The sequence below is a fragment of the Gekko japonicus genome, unplaced genomic scaffold (genome assembly GCF_001447785.1).
Source record: "Gekko japonicus isolate JY-2015 unplaced genomic scaffold, Gekko_japonicus_V1.1 scaffold5, whole genome shotgun sequence".
In the NCBI taxonomy this organism is placed as follows: domain Eukaryota; kingdom Metazoa; phylum Chordata; class Lepidosauria; order Squamata; family Gekkonidae; genus Gekko; species Gekko japonicus.
The window spans coordinates 1892101-1914334 of NW_015168652.1; the positions used below are offsets into that span (position 1 = coordinate 1892101).

The 22234-nt window shown below is 46.1% G+C and overlaps 1 protein-coding gene across 1 annotated transcript in view; it reads left to right on the forward strand.

The window, feature by feature from the left end:
* Window positions 1–22234, forward strand: part of RELN (reelin) — a 585476-nt gene that overhangs the window by 531409 nt on the left and 31833 nt on the right. The window contains exons 47-54 of the mRNA XM_015415052.1: window positions 605–773; window positions 2830–2970; window positions 10033–10209; window positions 11967–12161; window positions 13483–13739; window positions 15673–15827; window positions 19802–20016; window positions 20438–20615. Of these exons, the coding sequence (XP_015270538.1) occupies window positions 605–773; window positions 2830–2970; window positions 10033–10209; window positions 11967–12161; window positions 13483–13739; window positions 15673–15827; window positions 19802–20016; window positions 20438–20615 (1487 nt within the window). The remainder of the gene's footprint in view (window positions 1–604; window positions 774–2829; window positions 2971–10032; window positions 10210–11966; window positions 12162–13482; window positions 13740–15672; window positions 15828–19801; window positions 20017–20437; window positions 20616–22234) is intronic.

A 22234-nucleotide genomic window follows, 5' to 3' on the forward strand; every position in this document is an offset into this window, starting at 1 on the left:
CCGCCACCGGAGGTCAGCGCACACGCCCAAGCTTCAGTCCAAAACAACAATGGGGACTAGGATCCTAGTCCCTCCACTGGGGAACCAATGGGATCCATGGCGGGAGATTTGAACCCACCAATGGTGACCAGGGGCGGTCCCCAGGCGTGTATATAGTTGGCCTGCCGGCCGTTTGTCTTTTGTCTTTGTTGTGTGCTAATAAAGCGTGCGATGTACCACGTCGTTGTCTGTCGTTCATCCATGCGGCTACCCACTACATAACATCTGAGAGAACTGTCACTGGCCGAAGGTCACTCAACAGGCTTCATGTGAAGGAGCAGGGAATCAAACCTGGTTCTCCAGATTATGCCCTTTCTCCCTTAGATTTAATATTCTTTTGCTGGCATTTTGAATGATCTTTGATCATGCCTTTGAAAGCAATGCAGTGCAATGCACACTGGGATATGGCTCTGGGTACATATACCTGACTCAAATGATTTTTTAAATAGAATCTCACTTGTAACTTGCTAATAATATCAGTGAGCTTTAGTTTTTGAACATATGAATCAAAATATTTTTATACTGACTATTTTCATGTATTTCATTTTTTTCTTCTTCTTTCAAGCTATTGAGCTAGAGTATTCAGTTGACCTGGGCCTGACATGGCACCCAGTGATGAGAGACTGTCTTCCCACTAATGTTGACTGCAACAAATACCACCTCCAGAGGATTCTGGTGTCAGATACTTTCAACAAATGGACAAGGATTACTTTACCACTTCCTTCTTATACCAGGTAAATTGCATTTAATGTATCTTTAAATTTTTGGACATAATAGATTTTATGTCTAATAGAATTTAAAATTGACTAACCATTGCTATTCAGGCTGTATAATGCTATACAGGCATTATACAGTTATATTTTCTGTTGGCAGAGTTTAAATATGCAAAGGAAGTGGAGCACTGACTGTTTATAGAAAAATAAGTAGGTTTATTAAAGAAGAACAAACTGTTATAGTACATAAAGAGAGAAAGCCTAAACTAACCAGGTTAACTGTTAAGGAGGAACAACAAGAACAGGAAGCTCTGCAGGAGCAGGAAGTCTCCAGAAGAGCCAATCAGGAGACAGCAAGGACACAATCTGAAATAGTGGGCAGTCCCTAATCTAGCTATGCTAACCACACGTCCTTCCGCTGTCCCCCTGTAAGATGAGCTTCATAGGGCTGCACTATAGACCTTGCATATTCCAACGTTTTCTGCATTTGCTTTTCATCTGCACTACTGTCACTTATTTTTGGACATTTACTTGAGGTAAAAATGTTTTAAATTAATATTTATTGGAAATGAGCAAAATTATTGTCTTAATATTTTAAAATGCTTCAGATTAAAAGAAACAAGTTGAATGAAAAGTAGAGCATTATCATTATACAAAATTGTTTCACATCTCATGAGCTTGGCTGAATCAAGCTCCGAGTTCTCTAGGCCAGAGTGGGCAAATTTTTCAGCTTGAAGGCTACATCTGGGTTTAGAAATTGTATGGCAGGCCATAAATAGGGGAGGAGCCTTTGGCTCCCTGGTAGAGGAACTGCTTTGTGTGCAGAAGATCTCAGGTTCAATTCCCAGCATCTCCAGTGAGAGGGATCAGGTGGCAGGCGATATGAAAGGCCTCCAACTAAGGCCCCGGAGAGCTGCTACCAGTCGGAACAAACTATAGACCAATGGCCTGACTCAGTGTAAGGCAGCTACATGAGTAATTCAGAATGGCAATGTGTCACTTCTGGTCGGAGTCAATGCTGCTGGTCAGGGCATGATGCCACCACACCACCTGCTTCCCTGAGCCTCCCAACAAATATTTGCAATGCAATGCAGCTGAAGGGCTGGATGAAAAGCCATATTTTTTTCCCACCCATTCTCCATGCTGATCTCCACTGTGGACAGTGGGAAAGCAGCTGCCTCTCCATAAATACAGGATAGTTGTATATGGTCGGGGAAAACCTTATTCCATTCTTCTTTTGAGGCTACTGTCAGAAAAATGCCTGTAATGTTGTAACAGTAATCAGTGCTCCACAAAAAGCTTTTTCAGTGGTTTTCTATCATCCTAAAATGAAAGAGCACCACTGTAATCCCTATATTTAAAAAAGCCTTAATCAACAAACATACACAAAATGTAACTATTTTAATATGCTCTTCTTCCTCAGCACACTGTTAGTGAGTTTCAAGCTTAACAAGGTGGACATATGGAATAGATTCCTCAGTCCAAACTGGGGATACAATCTGCTGGGGAGTTCTCCTCCGCAAGCCCCCATGAAATGCCTGTGAGCTGTGGAAGAGCCCTGTGCGCTTTTGTGAAGAACCCAAGCTTTTCACATAGCCACCTGTTTGTGTAGGGGAAAAAGCACATAGAAAAGCCACAGAGAACAATGAGGTAGATGGGGAGGAGGGAGCAGGATTTAACTGCCTGGCCATACCCATGTGCTATACTCTTTTGTTGTATAAACCTAAAATACTTTATACTTTAGACATGAGTAAGTGAAGAGATGAATAAGTACAGAGTGTACAGAGTACACAGTGGAGAGATGAATAAGTACACAGCGCCGTATCTAGTGTATCTTCCTATCTTCAAAGCATACTTATTTTCACTTAAGATTTTCTTGCCTGCCTAACTGGATGCAGTGGTGATCTTTCCCACTTGTATGATGAAAGTAGCATGGAATTTAATGCTGCCATCTGCTGTTTAAATTATGAACATGTATTTAATTGCTTGGTAAATGGAGTTATCAGGAGCTAGAGGTGGATAACTCGTGTACTGACTCTGGAAGCATTACTTTCCCTTCTCTCCATTTTCTCTCAAGATCCCAGGCAACTCGTTTCCGGTGGCACCAGCCAGCTCCATTTGATAAGCAACAAACGTGGGCCATCGATAATGTCTATCTTGGTGATGGCTGCATAGATATGTGCAGTGGCCATGGGAGGTGCACTCAGGGGAATTGTGTGTAAGTATTGCAATCCCTGCTTGACCCGGCTAGCCCAGGTTAGACAAATCTCATCAGCTCTCTGGAGCTAAGCAGGGTCAGCCCTAGCTGGTATTTTGATGGGAGACCTCCAAGGAATAGCAGGGGCACGAAATGGAGGCAGGCAATGGCAAACCACCTCTGAACATCTCATGCTTTGAAAACCCTACGAGGTCACCATAAGTCAGCTGTGACTTGCCAGCACTTTCCACCACCATATTGCGGTCCGCCATGGGAAACAGTAGCACTGCTGTGGAATTTAATTCAAATTCTAGTTGGTGGTTTCAAGTATGCAGGTGAGAAACATTTACTCTCTTTCCAAATGCTGAAGAGCTGCCAAGGCAAGGGAAGATTGGCCATTAAGGACGTCCGAAAAAGTCCCAGTGGGCTGATCTCCTCCCCTCCTCCTCCAAGGCCACCCCATTTCCAAGTGAGAGGTGGGTCTCATCTCACCCATGGCGAGTGATTGCCACTGCAAGCCAGCAGCATTCACTTTGTGTGCGGTGAGTGGCAGCTGTAACTTGCAGCCTGTGCCTGGAGCCAGGCAGGGAAGGAAGCGCACAGCCTGGATGAGACTTGTGCCAGGGGGTGAAAGAGGCATTTGGTCTAGCCAAGCTCCATGCTGAACAGAGAAGGAGGTATGTGGCCCAGCCAAGCTCCACATGGTGAAGAAGATGGTCAGCCAATCCACTTGGGGGTGGTGGGGTAGGCTCTTTCTCCCCCCTTCCTTTGGGGGGTGGGTCCTTTTCCTGGGCCAGTTTTTTCCTCCCTGTCCACCCTTGTGACACGGGTACAATTTTGTAAACTGATGGCCATTTTGCAGCATAAATCTTATTACTTAGAAAGTGTGGTTCACATATCCGTCTTGCACGGTCTACTAACGCTTTGATTATGCCTCTTTTTTGCCGAGGGTGGTGATTGGAGTTTTTGGGAGAACGTATGAAAAAACACAACTTACAAACAGTATTTGTCGACTTCCTCTAGGCTGAGCGGACCAAAATGATCCATAACTTGACCAGAAGACGTGCATGGAGCCTCGAGCTCACTCACTCACTGTATTAACTGTAGTGGGGAGGTCATGGCGGTGCGACAAGACTTTATCTGCAAAATATTTCGCAAAAGCCTCACAGCCAATAGCTAGTTCCCTAGCAATTGGTTTGCCTTGGGGCAAATCAGTAATGGACCGAATTGTTCTAAACAATTGGGCTAGGCGTGAGCTTGCAGCCACAATTGCAGCCACATAGTACTCTCTCTTCATGGCTTTGACCGCCACCTCAGCCTCAGGGATGGTAGGCTATCGGCCGATGCATTGGGTGGTCAGTAAACCAGCCAAATCGCCACACTCTCCCTGGCTTCCCACACTAAGCCAACACACTCAATGCCCATGATCCTTGTCGGCAGAAGCACTTTGAAGGAGTAAGCCTCCCGAATGAATAAAGCCACTCCTTCCTCCTGCCCCCTAGTCCACGATTGGTGAAGGGCCAAGAACCTGCAAGGAGCCAACTGGGAGAGAGATACTGTCTCCCCATCTTGCACCCAGGTCTCAGTCATGCACGTTAGGTCTACATTCTTTAATTCATTTTCCACCTATTTAATGACTGGGCTTACGTTTTGCTCCGTCATGGAACCAAGATTGTTTGAAATAAAAATACATGAGTACCTTATCCTTTTGTTCTTCCATAATCCGCTAATTATTTCAGCAGTGGATTGTTTATCATCGTCTGTTAACTCAACATCCATTAATACTGATTTAGTATTGTTAACTTTATATCCAGAAACTGCCCCAAAATTGATTATTCATTGATTTAAGTTCTGCACTAAGTTCTTTGGGTCTTATATTATAAATACAATATCATCAGCATGCAGAAGCATCCTGTAGTATTCTCATGAAAATTGATGTCTTGAATGCCCTGGTGTTGGTGTACAGGTATTGCGAAAACTGCAGTAGCTAGATTAAACAGTAATGGAAAAAGCAGGCAACCCTGTCTTACGCCCTTTCCTAATTCAAAAAAGGGTGAGGAGCTGGCTCTTGGTGCTGTATATAGTAGATTGATCCAATTACAAAATATGCTATCAACACCAAAGACAGACAGGGCCACATTCATAAAGGACCAATCAATTCTATCAAATGCTTTCTCTGCTTCAACAACAAATATTCCAGGAATATGTCTTACCTTAGCAAAATTTATTAAGTTTCAACCCTCTGACATTCCAAGACACTGAATCCCTTTTTTAAAAGCCTATCTGATCCGATACAGACCTATATAGTTGCCTACTATTTTATTTAGTCTGTCTGCCAGAATAGTTGCTACAATCTTATAATCAGAATAAAGGAGCAAAATAGGTCTATAAGATGATATTTTGAAAAGATCTTTACCTTCTTTTGGAATAAGTGCTACATTTGCATCTACCCAATTTTTAGAGATTTCTCCACTGCCTTGCATAAATATAAACAGTTGTTCTTAGTAAGGGGCTTGTTTGGTGTAGTTGTTAGGAATGTGGACTCTGATCTGGGAGAACTGGGTTTGATTTCCCAGTCCTCCACATGCAGCTGCTGGTGTGATCTTGAGTCAGTCATAAATTTGTTCAGAGCTGTTCTCTCAATGGCAGTTCTTGAGAGAGCTCTCTCAGCCCCACCTACCTCACAAGGTGTCTGTTGTGGGGAGGGGGAGGGAAAGGGATTGTAAGCACTCTGAGACTCCTTTGGATAGTGAAGGGCGGGGTATAAATCCATTCTCCTTCTTCTTTGTGATGGACTGTCAAGGGTTAATGCCTAAGAGTCTGAGAACCTTTGAATGACAAGCTGTTTGAATGAAATTCTGTTGAGAGACTAAAGAGAAGTGATCTCTGCTCAGTTAAGAAGGGGGAAAGCTTCTAGAAGAGAGGAGTGATCCCTGATTCCTGTATAAAGAAGGATTTTGGAAACTTGGTTGTATGTTCCTACTTTCTAAACTTTACGTGTCAGTGAAATTCAGAAACCTATGCTTGAGTGTTTAAGCAGAAACTGAAAATAAAGCTTTTCTCCTCAAAGTTTTAAAGTTTTAAAGACCTTGTTGAATAGCAGAAACTCACTTGTTGGCAACAAATTACCTGGTGTTTGTGTGAATACAAAGTTACACACACTTGATCATAGCCAAAAGGCCAAGAAATGATACTGGGGCCCCGGTCACACGGGCCGGATATCGCGGGGGGAGGCATGGCTGTTTTCCCCGGAGTGAACTACCGCGCGGCCGCCGGATCAAATGTCCCACCGATGTCCCATGGTTCAGGGGGAGGTGCTGATCATACGTCAATCCTGCGTTGCAGCAAAGAAACGGCACAGCGGGGGTTGTTGTTTTTTTAAAACTGAACTGTGCGCATGCACCGTTAGGTGCTTGTGCGCATCCCGTGGAGACTTGAAAAAACCCCACCTTTTTGCGACAGGACATGGGCAGGCGCCGGATGCCACGAGCTACCACCGGAAACGTGATCAGACGCCCGCCCTTGCCCCATGATTTCCGGAAACTAGTACCTCAGAGGTACTAGTTTTTTATGGCGCATCTTCGGTGGGAAGCCTCGGGTTCGCCATGGGAGCTCTACGCTTCCCAGATGTTGCAGTTTGATTGCACCCGGAAAATCTGCCTATCTTCCATCTCTGTAGCGTGGCTAATGCTCCGTGTGACCGCAGCCAAAGTTACTTCAGTTTTATTATCTGTTCACCTCATACATCCTACTATCTCAGTTTTTCTTTTTAACATTGACTTATTATGCAAAAAAAGAAAACGAAAAGAAAAAGGGCTGTATTCTTTCTGTCATAGTCAATTATGCCTTTCTTAATATCAACTTGTGTGAATATCAGAATCAGTGAACAAAGAATATTTGCAGTGTCTATATAAATATATATGAATAAATATACATATGTATAGATCAAGGTGGGCAGCTGTGTTGGTCTGACAAAGTGTGCGTGCACACAAAAGCTCACACCTTGAATAAAATGTTGTTGGTCTTAAAGGTGCCATTGGGCTCTAACTTTGTTCTCTACATAAATATGTAAATGTAAATATATGACTACCTGAATGAATAAATATGCAATTACCTGATTTTAGATATAGATGTAGACAAGTGGGAACCAACAAGGACTTGTTGGAGAGATCTCTGTTCCCCCTCCCCCCCATTTCCTCTTTCTTGAAAGCCCCCATAGCCTCTCCACTTTTCCTGCTTCCTCCTCTCATTCTAGGGTTACCAACCTGGAGATGAGATCTGTTGGAATCACAATGCATCTCCCAGCTACAGAGATCAGTTCCCCTTTGGGTTGCCAGCTTCAAATTGGGAAACTCCTGGAAATTTGGGGGTGGAGCCTTGGAAGGACAAGGTTTGGGAAGGGAAGCGACATCAGCAGGATATGATGCCACAGGATCTACCCCCCAAAGCAGCCATTTTCTCCAGAAGAACTTATCTCTGTCATCTGGAGAGCAGTTGTAATTCCAGGTGATCTCCAGTCCCCTGGAGGAAATGGCAGAGGTGTCAAACTCATTTGTTACGAGGGCCAGATCTGACAGAAATGTCACTTTGTTGGGCCGAGCCATGTGTGCCATAAAACATAATGCCAGGTACCAGAGATAGAAACTGTATAAAGGACAGCAGCTAGTAAGTTCCAAGGTGGTGTATCAAGGCCCCATGGATAGGGAGGGGGGTGCAAAGGAAACCCCACATAGACAGACTGGAGAGGCAGGAGTGCAGCACTGGGCAGATGTCCACACAATGCTTGACTGCTGCAGATGAGGCTGTTCTGCCATGTTGAAGCCACAATAGAGTTGCTCCGCCTACTCCCTCCAGCACTTCCTCCCGTGCACCAATTGCTCACGGGCCACATAAGAGCCCTGGATGGGCTGGTTCTGGCCCCTGGGCCTTATGTTTGACATCCCTTGTCTATGGCATTATACTCCCGTGAGGTCCCTGCCCTCCTCAAACCCCACCCTCCCCAGGCTTCAACCCCCTAATCTCTAGAAATTTCCTAACCTGGAGTTGGGAAACCTATCTCCTTTCCACCCATCAGCAAACCTACCTTTGTCTGCTCTTCTTGTCCACCACCCCGCAGCCTCTGCCTAGGAAAACTGTAGCCCAGTTGTATGCCACCGGTCACTCAGTCAGGCCCACTTACTTGGTAGGGAACCCTCAAGGACTTGTGCAGGGGGGTCTCACTTTCCCTTCTATCCCCCTCCCCATGGCATATCCTCTCCCCTTTACTTGCCTCATTTTCTCCTGAGCCATTCAGCAACCTACCTTTTATTTGCCTCCCATCTTCATTTACTATTTACTGACTTCATTTATGCTCTACCTTTCTCCACAGTGGGGAGCAAAACAGCTTACATTATTCTCCTCTTGGAAGGGATTTGTAACTACCTAAACTAGCGGGGCCTGTCCTATATTTTAACACCTGATAGGGCATGTATAGAGAGAGGGACAGAGGGTTTGCGTTTTATCCATTTCTTTTGGACACCTTGCTCTAGCTGGTGCTTTGCTGAAAAGTATGCTTGTAAACATTTAAATAAATACTTTATAATTTTTGATGCTGGGTGTGGTTCCCTGTACCATATAGACTTCCACCATCTCAGACATGCTGGTTTAAATTGAGTCTCAGGGGGAAGGCAGGCAGTTGTCAAGTTGCTATTCCTCTAGGCACGCAAGGCCGTAACCTGTCCCCATGGTGACCAGGCACTGGATAGCAGGAGACACAGAGGCAAGGCCTTAGAACTGGAAGGGAAGCTGGAAGTCCTGACCCTCCCAGTGGGCAATTCCTTACAAAGGTCAGGTGGTGGTGAGTTACCAGAGAGAGAGAGAGGCCACTCCAGGTGTTGAGAAAAACCTTGGAGGGCAGGGCGGAATAGGGCCTGCAGGCCATAGCAGGCCTGTTCTGCCACAGGCTTCATAACTCCTGCCTAAGATAACCCAGAATGAGCTATCTAATCAAATAAAAGCAGGTAGTTGCATGGCCAATATCACTTCTAACACATGACTCCATTACAATTCACAACTAACAGCAATAATTAATTACCAGGTGTAATTTCAAGAGCTATCAGGAATTCCAGCCAGTAAGTAGCAGCTTTTGTCTTGCAGCAGCAAACCAGCATATAAGCTTTCTTCCAAAAACAACCAATTAGTCAGATTAACATACAATGTTCCATTCACTCTGGGGATAGCTAATATTCCTACAGTCTTTCTCAGCAACTACTCATTTACTCAGCCATGTTCAGCAGCAATAATAATTCGTTAAGCCTTTAACAATTTATCCCTAAGATTAAAAGGTATTGCTGGCTTCAAGAAAGTTTTCTAGACAATATATCTATATCCTTACCACTGTAATGCTTTTATGGAGTTGTGATCAATCTGATCCCTAGACTGTAACTAGTAAAGCAGAGTCAAAAACCTCAAGAGCTCTCAAGATAAAAACTACCTTTAGTTGCAGTCCTTCATTAAGGGCCACATTAAGGGCGACGCTGCCCTTAATTCAGCATCTGTCGTTCACCACCCTTGGTACAACCTCTGGTTGCTGTGTCTGGCCTTATGCTGGTCTCTCCAGAACTGCACTGGGGGGCAACTCTGGGCCCTCTTCAGCCTGTGTCCTCCAAGCAAGAAGGGGGAGCGCAGGTGAGTGGCGGAAGGAATCCACCAGCAGGACACACAGGTGCCTCCCAATAGTGGAGAGAGGGAAGAACACATTGGTCCTCTCATCTTCAGCATTTCTGGCCCCCGCGTCTGGCTTTATGCTGGTCTCTCTCGAACTGCACTGGGGGGGTGACTCCAGGCCCTCTTCCGCCTGCGTCCTCTGAGTGAGAAGGGGAAGCACAGGTGAGTGGGAAAACAGGCAGAGGGAATCTGACAGCAGGATGCACAGGTGTCTCCCAATAGTAGGGGGAGGGAAGAATGTACTGTTCCTCATCTAAATTCTTCAGACTTCTTTATCAATGAGAAAGAGGCACGCATGGCATTATAGAGGGAACACACACCCTACGTAGGATGCTTATAGAATATCTGTTCCACTGAGTTGTTTGTTTTTAATTGCAGGTGTGATGAAAATTGGGGTGGGCTATACTGTGATGAGCCTGAGGTAGCTCTCCCTACCCAACTTAAGGACAACTTCAACCGTGCACCATCCAATCAGAACTGGCTAACAGTCAACGGTGGGAAACTGAGCACTGTCTGTGGCGCTGTGGCTTCTGGGATGGCTCTTCATTTTAGTGGGGTTGGTATATCTGCCGTTCATACTAGTTGTTGTTGTTTTTAAATAATTTTGACATGCAACCCAAGCAAAGGAGAAATAGAATGCAGAATCTTGGAAATTCAAACACCTGGGAAACAGAGGATTTGTCAGTTCTAAAATCTGTTTTCACCCATCATTAATTAGGGCCTCTTCACCCAGCCATTGGGCATGTTCTGGCAGTGGGGAAACAAATTCAAAAGGCAGCACATAGTAATCTAACAATGTGTTGAAGTTATGTTGTAAATCTGTGGTGCTCTGAACAGTTTCTGGCCCTTTACAGATGTAGCATTCCCAATTGCATAATTACAGCGAAATCATCAGAAGCTGGTGTGCTCCTCCCCCTTTGTCTTATTTCTGGAACTCTCACCTGGTGTTAACTACAATAACAACAGTAATATTAACCAGGGTTAAGGTGAGCCAAGGTTCCTTCTTAACCAGAATTTAAAGCCAGTTTGGAACCCTGGTTTACATGAATGGTCCCCTTAACTGTAGTTAAGCCACAGGAAGATTTACCACCATCCATTTCTGCTAATGGAAACAGGGTGGTTTTTGCTGATCCTGCCTCCCAGTTTGCCCCCCATGTACTTCATGGGGGTCCTTTGAACCCTGGGAGCAGCATTTTGAGGAGATCAGTGCGCTGCACCTGGAGGGGGTGGCAAGGGAGATCCATTTTGCTAACAGAAGTGAATTCTGTTAGTGAAAATGATCAACAGGATCCAACCCACTGACCTTCACTTCTCACTGACATAAAACTAGGATATGCGTGAGCCAAGCTTGTTGCCGAGCTCGTGTCTGCCTCTCGCTGCTCCCTCCTTTGCCCTCCCCTTCTCCCACACAGGATCTCCAATTACCCATGAAATATGAATCCAGATACTCAGGTCAACTGGAATTAGTCCCCCCCCCCCCAAACTAGGATTCTAAACCAAAATTTAATCCAAATTTAGAATCCTAGTCTGCGGAAGAAAGCTTTCTCACATGTCTGCGCTTATAAGCGAAGGGTAATGGGACCTAATTTCTAACTGGAAAGAAGAAGGAGAGAGGGGAAAGGTACTGGTGTGAGCTGGGCAAATGAACCAGCTTAATGCTGGTTAAAACTAATGTGTAGATGGCAGCTTTTAGGTCTTCATGGCCACCCTAAGTGATCATCAGACAAGCAAGGTAGTCAGTGGTAATGATGGCGAAATATCTATTGTTCAGGCTCTAGATATGTATTTCTAAAATACAGTAATTTGCTCTTTAAAGGTCGAGTTACTATTTGTTTCACGCAGGTTAGATTCTTCTGATTCAAATCATGGGCTGGGATCCACAGAAAATAAACTATGTGCATAGAAGAGAACAGTGTGTGCAGTTGGGCTTTGTTTCTGGTTTTCAGTACAGTCATATTTACTGCCAACCTATTCTTCACTGTAGACAGAATCTTGTATCTGACCCTGCACATACAGCAAAATTGTAAGCAACACACACACACACATCTTTTCTTTCTATCTATGTATATCATGTCTTTGAGGCCTGGGTTTTGCCTTTGAGAATAGTCATTTTCCCAAAAGGTTTCCCAACAGAAAAGGTTTTTAAGTAATTTGGGCTTTCCAAAAAACTAAACAAACAACAAGTATTATTTTCTCCTAGAAGTCATAATAGTGCTTTTCTTTCTTTCTTTCTTTCTTTCTTTCTTTCTTTCTTTCTTTCTTTCTTTCTTTCTTTCTTTCTTTCTTTCTTTCTTTCTTTCTTTCTTTCTTTCGGGATGCAGCCGATTGTTGGTTACAGTGGATTTAAACCTCACTAATGCAGAATTCATCCAGTTCTATTTTATGTATGGATGTCTGATTTCTCCCAACAGTCGTAACCAAGGAGTTCTCCTTGAGTACTCTGTGAATGGAGGCATTACCTGGACCATCTTAATGGAAATTTTTTATGACCAGTTCAGCAAGCCTGGGTAATACGTATATTCTTGTTGCTCTTACAGACTCAGTCTTGACTATAAGTTTTCATTACTTTACTTTGGAAGGTTTTGAGGGATGTGCTTCACTTCAGTAGGTTGGACAGCCGTTGATAGGAATTTATAGTTTGTTTAGTTTGTAGTTTATAGTGAAAAGCAGTAAACAAATTCTAATTAAAAAAAGCAGTTGGGAGGAACTAGGCCATGTATTGGTGTATAGCACCAATGTGCCTAGAGGGGTGTATGGGAGTCAGCATGCTGGCCTCACCCCTATTGCAGTGGGCTGGCCCCACCCCTTTGTGCACACATTCATCACATGTTGGTACAGCCCTGTTGTTAGGATCATTCCTTCTTCTACCTGTCACTCTCCAGACCAAGGAATGCCCTCCTGTCCCTCCATTAGGAGGCAGGTTCTCTCTCTCGCTTTTAAGTTGGTTGAGACTTCATTGGAAGGCCCTGCACACTTCCTCTCTACAGCCCATCTTTTCCTGCCTTCTCAGGGAATAGTTACAGGTTCTGTCTAGTCTGTTCCTCTTGTTATGACAGTTGGCTGGCCAATTTCTTGCCAAGAACATGTAAACATTTGTTGTTCTTTTGGTGAAAAGGATTGAAGACTGAGCAGCTCAGACAGCATCGCAGGCTAAGGCCTAAGGAGAGGTCATAACTGCCTTGTGGCTGCATCTGTGCTTCCCTCTACACCTTCTCTTCCTTGAGTCAAGAGGAAAGCATTTGTGGCATGAGAGTTTCAGGGTTGTGGCTGATGTCCCCTCTAAGCTGTGGAGTCTTGTGAGCAAAAATTCTACTTTGTGAGCTACTGGCATTAAAGTTGTGAGCGAGCTGTTTGGCTACTGCATACATTAGTTTGCTTTGGAGCCATCCTTCCTGAGCTAAGACCAAAATGTGTGAGCCGGAGGCTAAAAAACTGTGAGCCAGCTCACACTAACTCAGCTTAGAGGGAACACTGGTTGTGGCCCTACTCTAGACATTGTCTCTATGCTTCCAGCAGGCTCTTTTGGGATAACAGATAAAACCTTATTATAATGCCAGTGTGAACTATAATAACAAATGGTATACGTGAAAAGAAAATTCCAAAGAATTTCAGTAGGGCCTAGTAACAACACATTTGTAAAAAACAGGTTGGTTCTGCTATATGGCAAAAGCTAATTCAGGACTGAATCCCTTGTCATAGTAACTTAGCAGAGAAAATGTGTCCACTGTATGAATCGTCTTTGCACATTATTACAGCAATGCACAGAGCAATCATTTAACTTGACTCTCTCTTTATGTTCCGGTGCCTCTCTAAATTGCTGCTTTTTAGTTTTGTGAACATTCTCCTTCCTCCTGATGCCAAAGAAGTGGGGACCCGTTTCCGATGGTGGCAGCCCAAGCACGATGGTCTTGATCAGAATGACTGGGCTATTGACAACGTACTGATATCAGGGTCAGCTGATCAGAGGACAGTGATGTTAGACACTTTCAGCAGTGTCCCACTGCCACAACATGAACGCTCGCCTGCAGATGCAGGACCCGTGGGAAGGATAGCTTTTGATATGTTCATGGAAGACCGGACAACAGGTAGGAGTCCCTCAGATGAAATCCTAATAAGCATGTCAGTGGGTTTTCCCCCCCTCCTGCCAACATTTATATGCCTTAATCAGCTGCAGGAAAAGCTTCACCTTCAGAATTGCCTGTTTAAACCACAAGAGCACTGCCCAAAACAAAGCTGCTAACTCCAGAACAAGACATAGGGGGAAAAAATTGATTCTGTTATAATGCAAACTTCTAAAAAAATTATACAATCATAGTTTTTGCTTTCGCTTGGAATAACCAGGGGTCGGTTGGCCCTGGAGCACGCTCCTCACTCGCGGCGCTCCGAGAGTGAGGAGCTCAGGGGGCGAGCACATGACCAAGCCCTGCCCCTGCTCCCATCAGCCATTAGTCGGGCCACGAGGAGACAGAAGGAAGGTAAGTTAAGGCCCGCAGAAAGGCCTGCCGAGGCCGGGCGCCTGCCTTCCTGCCGCCGCCACATTTCTCAGACCCAGCGCTGGATTGCAGGGCCTGAGAAAGGCCTGCCGAGGCTGCTGCAGTCCACCCCCCGTCCCCCCGCCACCACGTTTCTTGGGTCGGCACTGGAGCACAGGGCCTGAGAAAGGCCTTCAGAGATCGCCGCCCCCCTGTGTTTCTCAGGCCCGGCACTAGAGTGCCGGGCCTGAAAAAGGCCTTCAGAGGCTGCCACCCCCTGCCACCACTGCCTTCCCCCACCGCCACATTTCTTGGGCCCAGCTCCGGAGTGCAGGGCCTGAAAAAGGCCTACAGAAGCTGCCCCACTGCCACCACCACCGCATTTCTCGGGTCCGGCGCCGGAGCGCAGGGCCTGAGAAAGGCCTACAGAGGCCGCCCCCTTCCCCCACCGCCACATTTCTTGGGCCCAGCTCCGGAGTGCAGGGCCTGAAAAAGGCCTACAGAAGCTGCCCCACTGCCACCACCACCGCATTTCTCGGGTCCGGCGCCGGAGCGCAGGGCCTGAGAAAGGCCTACAGAGGCCGCCCCCTTCCCCCACCGCCACATTTCTTGGGCCCAGCTCCGGAGTGCAGGGCCTGAAAAAGGCCTACAGAAGCTGCCCCCCCGCCACCACCACCGCATTTCCCTCCCCCCCGCCGCTGCCCCCCCGCCGCCACCACGTTTCTCGGGCTCAGCTCCAGAGCGCATGGCCTGGGAAAGGCCTTCAGAAGCTGCCCCCCCTCCTGCCGCCGCTGCATTTCTCGGCCCAGCGCCGTAGCCCCCAGCTTCCTGCCCCCAAGCTCCTTCTGTCTAGAGTCGCACTGCAGTAGCAGCGCGATCTCTCCATTGTATTCTATGGCCCCATAGAATACAATGGAAAGATTGTGCCACCACTGCGGTGCGAGAAGGGGTTTAAAGTTTTAAAACCCGTTCTCTCTGGAGTTGTGCGGCAGCAGCGGCACAATCTCTCCATTCTGTTCTATGGGCCATAGAATAGAATGGAGAGATCACAGAGAGAAGGGGTTTAAACCCCTTCTCTCTTCACTTCCCCCCCCCCTGCTCGCCTTGGGAGGCCGACAGGAAAAGCAAAGGGGGGGGACTTCAAAAGCCTCCCCTTTTCCAGCCAGCCTGCCAAGGCCAGCGGGGGAACAGGGGGAAGTGAAAAGAGAAGGCTGGGGAAGGGGAGGCTTTTGAAGATGCCTTCCCCCCCTTTTTGCTTCCCCTTCTGACATCACTTCCGGTGATGTCAGGGGGTGTGGCATATGCTAATTAGTTATTATGCTACTAGCTCATTAGGTATGCTAATCACATGTTGGTGCTAATGAGCTCCTGCGGCTCTTTTTCTACAAAATGACCCCTGTGAATAATTATTTCATTATAATTCATTAATGATTTATTAAAGGTTCAACAATCTTGTAATTGTCTTCAAGCGTTAACACAGTCAGCAATTTTAATTCTCAAATGCTGCAGTTTTTAAAAGTACTGATGAGAATGTTGTTTTCTTAAGTGAATGAGCATTGGCTGTTCCATGACGACTGTTCGATTGAAAGGTTTTGTGACTCTCCTGATGGTGTCATGATGTGTGGCAGTCATGATGGCAGGGAAGTTTACGCTGTCACGCATGATCTAACTCCAACAGAAGACTGGATTATGCAGTTCAAGGTAGCAAATTTGATTTCTAAAGCTTATAGATGCACTATTTAAACTGCAGAACTGGTAAACCACTTTCTAAGGGTAGAAAACTGAAAAGTATGAATTTCAGTTCCTGTACTGCTGATTTCTGCTCAATGGAGTAGCCTCTGTAATTACTGGTGAACAACAGAAGTTGCTGCAATGGTCATATCAGGATACTCTTTAAAATAAGAATGTAAGAACCACCCTTCTGGATCAAACCAGTGGTCTACCATCATGTTTCACACACTGGCCAACCAGTTGCCTTGGAGAACATGGAGGCCAAGGTCTTCACTTGATGTTGCCTCCTGCCACTAGTATTTAGAGGTTTGCTAACTTCTGACTTTGGAGATTGCCTTGGTGACAATGGCTAGTAGCCAGTGGTGGACCTATTCTGCATGGATCTGTCTGATCCCCTTTTAAAGCCTTGTGTGCTCATAGCTGTCATTGCATCCATTGTCACTGAATTCCGACATGTAATTACTCATTTAATACAGAGGTATTTCCTTTGTCCTTCCTGCATCTGTTGTCCATCAATTTCGTTCAGTGTTCTCAAGTTCTACTATTATGGGAGAAAACATTCTCTCCATTTACTTTCTACACCCCATATGTTATTTTATAAACCTCAAACATGTCACCCCTTAGTTGCTTTTTTTTTTTTAACTGAAAAGCCGCAGACTCTTTAGCCTTTTCTCATGGGATAGGTGCTTCTGTCCTTTAATTGTGTTGGTTGCTCTCCTCTACATTTTTCCAGTGCTGCAATATCCTTTTTGAGATACATAATTTGGAATGTATTTGAAGCCACAACAACAGTTTCAGTCATTTGGGTTCTCAATAAATTTAAAAGAAATGTTATGATATGTACAATAAAACTGAAGTAACTAAAGCAGCAACACAGATATCTCAACATCAGATCTAGTTTGGCCCTAATCTAGCATTCTTCAATGAGGATATGTAGAGCAGAATTTGATTGGCAGATACAAGAGGTTCATATAGACAAAACTGCTCGTTGAGATACCCAGGACCCAGAGCATGAAGATTATAACGAGGAAGTTTGGTTGGATTCTGCCATTGCTTACTACATAATACAACTGTTCCAAACCTAAGGAAATAGAATGTGTTCTTTGCATATTAGTTTAATTATGGCAGTAGGGTGCAGCAGTACTCTATGCATGTTTAGTATTTCATACACAAATGGAAGGAAACTAGAAGATGAGATAATACAGAAATGTAGAAAGAATCTGTATTTAGCTTACTTCATTGAACTTCAGGAAGATGGTTCATTGAGGCTAAAAATATTATGAAGAAATTTGTCCTCTTCACATACCTACGGGACCATCCCTCCCCCTATCTGCCCCAGAGAGCCTTGTGCTCTACAGACCAACACCTTCTGGTAGTTCCCGGCCTGAAAGACATCTGCCTAGCCTCAACCAGGGCCTGGAAACCAAGCCCTATAAGGAAAAGTTGAGAGACTTGGGAATGTTTAGTCTGGAGGTGGTTAAGGGGGACATGATTGCTTTCTTTAAATATTTGAAGGGCTGTCACTTAGAGGATGGCAGGAAGCTGTTCCTTTTGACAGCAGAGGATAGGACTTGCAATAATGGATTTAAATTACAGGTGGGAAGGTACCACAGCTGTATATTAGGAAAAACGTCTCTACAGCAAGAGTTGTGCAACAGTGGAATCAGCTGCCTAGGGAGCTGTTGAGCTTCCCCTCACTAGCAGTCTTTAAGCAGTGGCTGGACAAACACTCTAGGCTCACCCTGAATTGAACAGGGGGTTGGATATAAATAAAATAAATAAATTATCTGTGTCCTTTTGGAACATACTACTGCAGGTTTCATTGAACAGTGTTGCATGTCTGAGATGGATGGTAGCATTAGGCCCTTAAAAGGCTCCTGGCATGTCAGATTTTATCCTATATACATCAAAGCACATCTGCACAGGGTTTTCTTTGCAGATCATTGGGCTCATCAAGTGCCTTAGTCCCTGCAGTCTACCCTCCCGTAGTTCTTCAGTCTTCACCATTCCTTGGCCCAGTTGCACAGCAGATGTGGGCAAGATTTTGGAGTACTGTTCCTGCACAAACTTTTCTCCCACCAAATTATACCTTCTTTTTTTTTTAATAAAGGTTTTATTGGCTCCCCTAAAAAGGGGAGGTATTTCGCTTAAAAGAAAAAAAGGGAGGGGTAGACAGTGGGAGGAAGAGAAAGCTGAGTGATATATAAACTGGTAAATTAAACTGTTAGTAATGTCCAATTAATCTTCTTGGGCTTCTTCTGTGTGTTGCCAAACTTCTTTTCTTAGTCCTGTTACATGTATTCTCTGTTAGTATGTTAGTAATGTTCCTTTGAGATTCTGTTAATAAAAAGGGTCTCTTCTGTGCACATCCAGAACCGCTTCTTTGCGTGCTGGGTACTTTTACTATCGCTGACGTGGAGGAGCTTCCTCTGTTGTCCCTGTTGTCTTCTCCTTCCAGCTTGTTAGATCCTCCTTCGGGTTGTTGTTAATACGCTCAGTTCATGTACTATAAATCCTCTTCCTTTCATGCCCCGGAGGTCCCCATTTTCGAGAATGGTATCAATTTCATTTTCGCTTTTATATTCGCTCCCAGACTCTCTATGGGTCCTCCTCGCAATTGTTGACTTATAAGCGCTTACAGGCACTTCTCGCTGTCACAATTCCAACTTATCTTTTTTGCAAAACCCCCGTCGGATTCACAGCCATAAACAGTCCAAACATTCAACAGCCGGCTCTTGCACACAAACAAACGCCCAGACGGAAGTCCCTCCCTCCTTCTCCGCTCGCTTTTGCCCAGCTCCGACATCTTTTCTTTTTTGTTTACTTTTAGAAAGTTCTTAAAATGTGCTCCAGAGAGACAAGTTTCTCGCTTTCAAATACATCAAAGGAAAACATCACTGTCCGCTCAATTCATCCCCCCCCCTTTTCTTTTTCGCTTGTATAGATGGAGGATTAACCTCTTCGCCTTTTTCGCTGGGAGGGGGGGGAAAACAATTTTCAGTTCTTTTTCTCTGCATTTTGACAACTCACAGTTAAGCCGATCTTTTCTTTTTCTTTTCCACTTTTGCGGATGGTCGCTTTATCACTCGGTGACGTCTGGTGGCTCCGCTAAACCCCATTCGGGGTCGCTCACGCAGCAAGGTCCATTGGGGCAGGGCATGGCGGGAGCCTCGCTCTCTGACCTCTCGGTCGAAAGAGCGACTCCCCCCTAGTGCGCCCTAAAGCGCCCCGGATCCGAGCTCCTCTCTTCTGAGGGGCTCGTTCGGGTCTCCGCTCGCGCGGATTCCCTCCTCCACCTCGGGAGCGACCCGAGGAAGCGTCCGCCATGCGCGGGAGCCAGACCGGAAGCCCAAATTATACCTTCTTTTTGAGAGGAGGTTTCGTAAGTGTTGTGTTTAGTCCCTAAACTGGTGAAGTATGCTTGTAGATGCATGTTTTGCAGTCATATAGAACTGAAGCACAGGAAACCTGCACACCTCATAACCAAGTTTAAAAACTGGTGGGAGCTCCACACACACAATTCCCAGAGCATGTCTGGTTTGGCCTGAGAAAGGCAGCCTGATAACTTTATTTACTTGTTATTTATACCCCGTGGTGGCTCAAGTGGTTAAGACGCTAAACTGCAGATCGGAAGGTCAGTAGTTCAGCAGTTTGAGACTCGAGTGCCGCATGACCGAGTGAGCCCCTGTCTCTGGTCCCAGCTCCTGCCAACTTAGCAGTTTGAAAGCAAGAAATTGCAAGTAGATAAATAGGTACTGCTTTGGTGGGAAGGTAACAGCGTTCCGTGCGCCTTGGCGTCTAGTCATGCCAGCCACATGCCTCCTCGTGCCTCAGCTCCTCGTGCCTCAGCTTCATTCTTAGAACAACAGATGTCTTAAAATGTACATGTCATGCCAGTGTTACGATTCTTGTTTGAAAAAATAATCTCCTTTTATGTGTATTAGATTTCTGTTGGATGTAAAACTTCAGAAAAAATTGCCCAGAACCACGTACACGTGCAGTATTCCACCGATTTTGGAGTAAGCTGGAGCTACCTAATCCCTCAGTGCTTACCCGCTGACCCTAAATGTTCTGGGGGTGTTTCCCAACCATCTGTCTTCTTTCCAACAAAAGGCTGGAAAAGAATAACTTACCCGCTCCCTGAGAGCCTCGTGGGAAAGTAAGTATGAAAAACCACCTGACCCCAGCACGAGACTGAGTTTGTCACTCATATGAATTGACCATCAGTTCCTCAGTTTTACAACATGTTAGTGTAAAAGTTGCTCATAAGTCAGCTGTAATTTTATCACTGTTGCAGCAGTGTGTGTAAAAATGTCATACTCATTATTAATCTGCCAAACTTGAGTTACAGTGGTTCAAATTATTGTACTGTTTTTAAGTGAGACACCTTAAGGTATCTTGAGGGGTGAAAGGACAGCATACAAACAGGAGAAATAAAATAAGTTTAAGGAGTTATTAAGAAACATTGTACCATACCATTCCACCTGCAACAAACCACGTCGTGTAAGCCCTACAGATATATGTACCTCATGGATATACTTATTTCTCCCCATCTTCTCTCTTTCTTTTTTTCAACATAGCCCAGTTCGGTTTAGATTCTATCAGAAGTATTCTGACTTACAGTGGGCAATTGACAATTTCTACCTGGGACCTGGCTGTGTAGATAACTGCAGAGGCCATGGAGACTGCCTGAAAAAACAGTGCATCTGTGACCCAGGTTTCTCTGGTCTAAATTGCTACTTGACTCAGAGTTTGAAGGTAATCAAAATAGATTTTGGTGTGGACTATACATGGAGAAGGATATGATAAAAATACCAGATACTAGATACCTGTGGTAGATTGATTTAGGCATACAGAATGCAGATAGAGAAAGCAAGAATTAAAAAATATTCTACAATCAAAACTGTTGGGAAGAGTTAAGCCACTTAAAAATTGTGGGGAGGGCGGGGTATAAATGTCATTAAATAAATAAATAAACCTTATCTGCAAATAGCATGGAAATTGTAAGTTAAGTTTAACATCCATGTCCTGTAAGCAGGAAGCACATTCTGCAGTCTTTCATATTATGGTTGTCTTGGTTTTCCAGCTTTGGGCTTGAAAGATTTGTCCAGGCAGAAATTCAGCAAATGCACCTTTCCCAGACACTTGCCACAAACATACCAGGTCTGGGCTGGCCTTCTCTAAACATTACAATAAGACCAGGGCTGGCTCCAGGCTTTTTTGTGCCCTAGGCAGCCCTCGCCCGCATGCCCAGCAATTACGGGGGTTGCCAACCTCCAGGCAGGGCCTGGAGAGAAGGAGCCCAATGGGTCTGTAAGACCAGACTTGGGGGGGGGGTCTGGAGAGGGCTTTTGTGCCCTCCTGCATCCCTGGCCCGCTCCGCCAACCGCAGAGTCTACCCACCCATTCCCCCTGTCTGCCCCCCGCTTTTCGCCAGCCTCCGGCTTGGGCCGGCCATCTTCGGGAGCCCTCCACCCACCCCGCGTCATGCCCGGCCAGCCAAGAAGGAGGAAGGAGCCCGTCGCTACCTGACCGGCTGGGAGGAGAATGACTGGGTCCCCGCCACTGTGATGGGGCGGGCAGAGGCTCGGCGTGGTCAGGACACCTGCAGGGCAGGGCTGGGAGGGGGCTGGGGACAGAAGTCCTTGGCAGCGCGCCCCCCCCCCGCCTGATGCTTCTGCCACGCTGGGCCAGCTCTTCTTCCCCGGGCGAAGCAGCCCCCTCCCCTCCCCCTCTCTGCAGGGCACCCCGGCCCTGGCCAGCATACGCGCACACACACCCGCCACTCTGAACTCGCCCTGCCTAGCCGGGCGCGGAGGAGACTCCAGGCGTGGCGGCACTCGTTGGCCAGCCACTCTCCTCCTGCTGCTGCCGCCACTGGCTGACTCAAGAGGGCACCCCGGCGGTGGCCAAGGAAGAAGGCGCCTTGCCGCCCCCTCCCTCCTGTCCCTCCATGAGGGCCAGCAGCATGTCTTCTGTGGACCAGCTTTTTCCTCCCCGGGCACTTGCCTGGGAAAAGGAAAGCAGATCCTGAGAGGAGGCAGTGGCTCCTCCTCCTGCTGCTGCTGGTGATGCTGCGGCACCTGGCTCCATGGAGGGCGCTCCTCCGGCTCCTAGTGCCGGGAGCGCACTAGGCTCCTGCAGGCTGCGCTGCTGCCTCCCTCTGCCATGCTGGCACCCTAAGGGCCAGCCCTCACTCTAGGCGAATGCCTAGTTTGCCTAGCAGATGAGCCAGCCCTGAATATGACCACCCAGTCCCAAAAGTGGAGCAGGAAGTGCAGGGTGATCCAGTGGCACCATATCATGTTGCTGCTACTGTGGAATATGTGGCACTCAGTCCTCCTGGCTTCAGAGGCAGGAGAGTCAGTGCAAGAGCA